General features: G+C 49.7%; 1 protein-coding gene across 1 annotated transcript; it reads left to right on the forward strand.

The window, feature by feature from the left end:
- The first annotated feature begins 1406 nt into the window (after nt 1-1406).
- Nucleotides 1407-6026, forward strand: GPR162 (G protein-coupled receptor 162). Its single transcript, XM_072653814.1, is given in 8 exon segments — nt 1407-2126; nt 2129-2598; nt 2600-2776; nt 3196-3385; nt 4141-4214; nt 4216-4299; nt 5082-5196; nt 5199-6026. Coding segments are annotated over 8 exon segments (1746 nt in total). The 5' UTR covers nt 1407-1891; the 3' UTR covers nt 5600-6026.
- Nucleotides 6027-6309: the final 283 nt, after the last annotated feature.

Raw genomic sequence — 6309 nt, forward strand, 5'->3', positions numbered from 1 at the left:
AACATAAGAACATAGGAGACTCTTCGGCTTCCCATCGCCACCCTGACCTACCATCCCTTTTCCCCCCTCCCCACTCTGTCCTTCACCTTCTTCTCTCTGTCCTTCATCCTCTCTTTCTCTTCCTTCCTTCAAGCTTTTCTTTCTTCAAGGGTGCCCCCTCCCCCCAGTGGAGACAAGGGAGGGAAAATGAGAAAGGGTCGAAAGTGGGGAGAAAGGAAATGGAGGGGGTATTCCTGCCCAACTCCGGTTGCCCCACCCCCCTGGCTAGCCATCACCATAGCAACTCAGATTACTGGGCTCCATATGGAAAACAAAAAGGGGGGTGCTATGACCTCATGGAAGGGTCCAGAAAAGGGGCTGAGGGCTCCTCCATAAGGAATATCCTCTACCTTTGGTTTTCCTGCTTTTATACCTTTCCTTTCACCTCTCCCAACCTCTGAATGCCCCTTCTGACACCTCCCTTGGACCCTCTTCCCTCCTTACCGTATTCCCCTGATTTGCTTCTGCCTCCCTAAGGCTCTACAGCATCCACAGACTCACTGCCTTTGCAGCCCCCCCACCCCCACCCCAAGAGGAGAGAGACAAGGTCACCTAGTAGGGCCCCCAGATTTTATGTCTTCAGTTCCTTCCCATCATTCTCTTCCCTTAGCTAGAGGACCCCTTAGTTCCTCTCAGTCTCTGGATCTCCCATCTACTTTCCCCTTTCTTTCCCCCTCCTTCTCCCTAAACTCTCCCTTTTCTTCTTCTTCCACCTCCACCCATTCTCTGTTCTCTCCCTTTCTGGATTATTCTGTTCTGAGGTCAAACAGTTTTCTCTCCTTCGGGTCCTCTTGCCCTCTGCCTTCAATTCCATCTTCCTCTTTCTGGTACTCTCCTGGGTCAGAAAAAGGGAAAAGTTAAGTCTTGAGAAGACAGGAAAGAGGTGATAAGTCACTCACGTTAAGAGAATGGAGGGTTTAAAAAAGGATGGAGGATACATACCCTACCTCATTTCCACCCCTTCCCCCCCTCATTGTCACCTCCTATGAACCTCTAGTAGGGCTGAGCTATTTACTGTTCCCCTATCAGTGAATCTGGGGGAAAATGAATGGAGATGGGGTTGGGGTGGGGGAGAGTGGATATGGAGACTGTTGCAAGAGGTTTGGGAAGAATAGGAAAAATGGGTGAGCTGGGGCTCTTGGCAGGAGAACACTGTTGAAGTTAAAAGCAGAGAGGGAAATGGAAAATGATGGAGTGGGGCTGAAATACCATTTTCTCTAGAAGCTTACAGGAGGACCACTGACCCCAGGGTTTCATTGTAGAGCCAAGGAGATTGACTAAATGACATCTGCAGGTTGCAATCTTTTGTGATTTCAAATGAAGGAAAGGAAGAAAGGTTGGGAAAAACAATTAAAAAATTAAGCCGGACCCCTGGCCTATCTGCAGCTCTCTTTACCACAGTAGGTTCTGTCTGCTGAAGACCTCCACATTCATGGAGAGATCCAAAGGAGCCGCAGCCCACTGAATCTGTTGGAAGATGAGACAATAGGAGCCAGGTGGGAATGGAAATCAGAGGATCCCATCCAGCATCCTAGCAAGGGTGCTTTTTCTCCACTCAAGGGAGAGAAAAGATAAGATATATAGAGAGGGAGAGGGCTGTCTCTTTTGACCCTTAGCCTTGGAATTGTCCTTCTCCTTTCTACCACGGCAAATGACATCTTAGGGGAGCCATGAAGGACAAGGCAGTAGGCTAGGCCAGAGGGACTTTTTTGCCTCATTCTAGGAGGGGGGAATTGGGAAACGGGGATCATAAGGGTCATGGGGGGCAGTCTCAGTGGGGCTCCTGGGTGAATCCATTCCCCCCACCCCCCAGAACTTAAGGGGGAGTGGGGGGCAGAGGAAGAAGAGGAGGATGGCCCGGGGCGGGACAGGGGTGGAGGAGGCCTCCCTCCGCTCCAATGCCCTGTCATGGCTGGCCTGTGGAATGTTGGCCCTCCTGGCCAATGCATGGATCATTCTCAGCATCTCAGCCAAGCAGCAGAAACACAAACCCCTGGAACTATTGCTCTGCTTCCTGGCTGGCACCCACATCCTCATGGCAGCAGTGCCCCTCACCACCTTTGCTGTGGTGCAGCTCCGACGCCAGGCCTCTCTGACTACGACTGGAATGAGAGCATCTGCAAAGTTTTTGTCTCTACTTACTACACGTTGGCCCTAGCCACCTGCTTCACCGTGGCCTCACTCTCCTACCACCGGATGTGGATGGTCCACCGGATGTGGATGGTCCGCTGGCCTGTCAACTACCGGCTCAGCAATGCCAAGAAGCAGGCATTGCATGCTGTCATGGGCATCTGGATGGTCAGCTTCATCCTCTCCACACTACCTTCTATTGGCTGGCACAACAATGGAGAGCGATATTATGCCCGGGGCTGCCAATTCATTGTCTCCAAGATCGGGCTGGGTTTTGGGGTCTGCTTTAGCCTCTTGTTGCTTGGTGGTATCGTCATGGGGTTGGTGTGTGTGGCCATCACCTTCTACCAGACACTGTGGGCCCGACCCCGACGGGCAAGACGGGCCCGGAAATCAGGGGGTAGAGAGGGATCAAGAGGGGGAGGTCCAGGGGGGTCTAGGGACTCGGCCAGCATTTGAGGTTCCAGCCATTGTAGTGGAGGATGCCCGAGGAAAGCGTCGGTCTTCTCTGGATGGCTCTGAATCAGCCAAGACGTCCCTGCAGGTCACCAACTTGGTCAGCGCTATCGTCTTTCTCTACGACTCACTCACTGGGGTGCCCATCCTGGTGAGATCGGAATTCCACACTCCACTTCCCTCTCCCTACTATCCAGCCTCTAACTTCCTTGTCTAGTCTGTCATTCCCTCTATCTAGAATAGAACCTTCTCCAACCTAGTTCCACTCTTATATCCCCCTCCATAGAAATAACTTTCTCCACCCACCCCCTCAATCCCTTCTGTCCCAATCTCCAAGTCTCCTTGTACCTCTATATTATGGCTCTGCTTCTCTCCTAGAGCCCCAACTCTCCATTCCAGTCTTCTTGACCTTGCTATAGTTAATTTTCCTACACTCCTTATCCCTACTTTCCTTCCTCCCTGATGGAAGCCCTTAAATCCCACTGTCAGAAGGCAGAAGACTGGGCTGGAGAGACCACGGCTCTGACCCTTTGCAGTGGTTCTGATGAGCCTCCTGCCCTCCTTCCCCAGGCAGTGAGCTTCTTCTCCCTGAAGTCCGACTCTGCGCCCCCATGGATGGTGTTGGCTGTGCTATGGTGCTCCATGGTGCAGACTCTGCTCCTGCCCTCCTTCATCTGGTCCTGTGAGCGTTACCGAGCTGACGTGCGCACCGTGTGGGAGCAGTGTGTGGCAATCATGTCCGAGGAGGATGGCGAGGATGGTCAGAGGATGACCCCCCTCTACTGTGTACACTGTCCCCTCCCTGCACAAAGAACACTCCTACAGACTCCTGAGCCCCAATTTCACTAAATATATTGCTCCTTTGCTGCCAAGTGCCTGTAAAGGGCACTGGGATGCCACCCCCACCTTATTATCCCTCTCTGTGCCTCAGTTTTCTCATCTATAAAATGAGGGGGATGATTCCTTTTGGAAGCTTTGACTTTCCTTGTGCACAAGGTTAGGGTCCATATACTGCACTGTAGCTCCCTCTGTTGGACGCATCTCCATCACTGTATTTATGGTTCCTTCAACTTTCCCTGCCACCATTCACATTGGGAGATCCTGTTTCACACTTAATCTCTCAGTCTTGATTTCTAGGCCTTTCTTTTCCACTCTGTTGCTTCTACCCCTTACATCCTCCCTACCCTTCCCGTACAAGATACCTCAATTCAAGACCCTCTCTTCTCCTCTCCCTTTATTCTGCTACAACTTCAAGCTCTTTTCTCTTCTATGATCTATTCACAGCCTACCTTCTTTTTTAGAAGCTCTACACAAACACACGCATGCACACACACATGCCTCCTTTTCAACCAAAGGGTTGCTGGGGTCAAGAGGGAGGGGGGTATCCAGGGTCAAAATCATAAGAAGAGGTCTGGGGGAAGTAGGGTGATGGGTATCTTGGGGACAAATAACAGCTGTATACATTGGGTGGTCTTCCAATGGAACCATCTACTTTATCCCCTTTTTCTTTCCAAGATGGAGCCTGCAATGATTATGCTGATGGCCGAGTCTGCAAAATTCGTTTTGATGCTAACGGGGCTGCTGGGCCAGGGGTGTCAAGACTCCACTCAAGCGAAGATGTTGAGTGGAAGGCATATGCTATTTCCTCCTCATGAAAGAGTCCACTATTTGCAGGTATGGAGCTGAGAAAGGATGGAGTGTTCTAGTCTCCTAACCTCCCTAAGGTCCTTTGCAGGATTGGTTCCAAGTGCCTAACCCCAAGATATCTCAACTTGGGCTGAAAAGATGGATCTTTCCCTGTCTTCTTTATCATTATAGCCCACCATGAAGGACAAGGAAGATCAATAACCAGAAAAGAGAGAGATAGCTGATCCCTGTCTCCATTTGCCAACCCTTCTCCGCCAATGATCCAATAGCTTTCTTTGTTCCCAGGTCCAGGGTTAGGAGGTGAGGTGCTACTGGCAGTCCTCCTACTACCTGAAGAAGGTCTAAAAGGCACATGGATAGATTTGAGGGACTTCAGGTGCTTTTTCTGTATAGATCTTACCTTGGGCATCAGCTTCCTCATCTGTAAAAAAGGAAGTTTTGGCCTGGATGTTCCCTAAGGTATCTCAAATCCTTTTAAGTCCTTGAAATGTAAGAAATCAATATAGAAAACACATAACTGGGATGGAGAGAAAGAAGGTCCTATTCTAGCTTAATGTGTAGTTGTATGTGTATGTATGTGTACACACACGTGCATGCAATGTAAAGAACTGGAGTGGAAACCTATTGAAACTGGTTTTTTGAATTAGATCTACTAAAAACTGCAAGCAGAGAAAGAGCCTTTGAGGTGGAGAATACACACCAACAAAAATCCCTAGCCATTGTTAGGGGTACATCCCTCTCTATTTTAGAAGTTGTCTTATATATCATTCCATGAAGTTCCTCAAAATCTCACCTTTCCCCCACCCCAGGTTCCATTGTCCAGACGACTATCCCATGATGAGACCAACATCTTCTCTACTCCTCGTTCCCCTGGCTCCTTCCTGCATAAATGGTCATCTTCAGATGACATCCGGATGATCCCATCCTCAAACGAGAACTAGGGGCACTTCGGGGCATGGAAGATGATGAAGAAGAGTCTGGAGCACTGACTAATCTGCATCAGTTCCTGGAAAGCAGAATGTTAGGAGGAGGTGGAGGACCTCCAAAGGGCCCTGGCTTCTTCAGAGATGAGATAACCACTTTCATTGATGAGACACCCCTGCCTTCTCCAGCTAACTCCCCAGGTCCCTCTCCTCGTCGGCCCCGGGCTCCAGGTCTCTTACCCCGTCGTCTTTCCCTCGGGTCTCCTGATACTGGGGTGACTGGAGTGTCTACAGGGCTATATACAGGGCGACGGTGCTCCCTCACTGGAGTTGAGGGGGACTCACAGGCTTGGGGGGGAACTTGGGGTCCAAACATACCTATATTCGCCCCATTAAGCCTGTGAGCTCATGGTGAACCCAACAGACTTAAGAGGAAGGGAGCCTGGGGTAGATGTCTCCCTTAACTTAATCTTGTCTACAACTAGCCAGAAACTTGAACCCAGGACAGCCGTCAGCAGCAGACTTAGAGGGAAATGGGGAAATTGGATTTGGGGCATCCTAGTTCTGTCTACTATGTCTATAAGACTGGAACCTGCTCCTTACTTCCCATCATCTCCAGCCTAATGTATTAAAATCTCAAGTGTTACTGTGGGAAACAGCTGCAGCCACTATGTCCTGGTGGGTAGAGGTGCTGGTGGTGGTGGTAGTCAAAAGGTCCAAGGAACGGCTCACATTTATATAGTGTTTTAAGGTTTTTAAAACCCTTTTTCTCTCAACTACCTGAGGTAGGAAGAAAGGACTATGGAGAGACAGATCCATAAAAGCATCAGAGAGATCCAGACAGAGGGACAGAGACACACAAAGTCACATACACAATCTCACATCCATCTATCCCTTGTCCCACTTATCAATCACTCAACTGGGCATATAGGTGTTTTGTAGTTCACAGAGGTGTTTGCTCATAACAACCCTGAGAGGTAGATAGTAAAAGTGTTTTCCATGTTTTATGGACGAGGAACCTTAGAAAGGATAAGTGTCTAGTTCATGGTCACACAGCTATTAAGTGCCAGGAGCTGCTGACACTTAAATTCAGGGGTTCTGACTCCAAGTTCCC

The sequence above is a fragment of the Notamacropus eugenii genome, chromosome 3, assembly GCF_028372415.1.
Source record: "Notamacropus eugenii isolate mMacEug1 chromosome 3, mMacEug1.pri_v2, whole genome shotgun sequence".
NCBI classification, from domain to species: Eukaryota; Metazoa; Chordata; class Mammalia; order Diprotodontia; family Macropodidae; genus Notamacropus; species Notamacropus eugenii.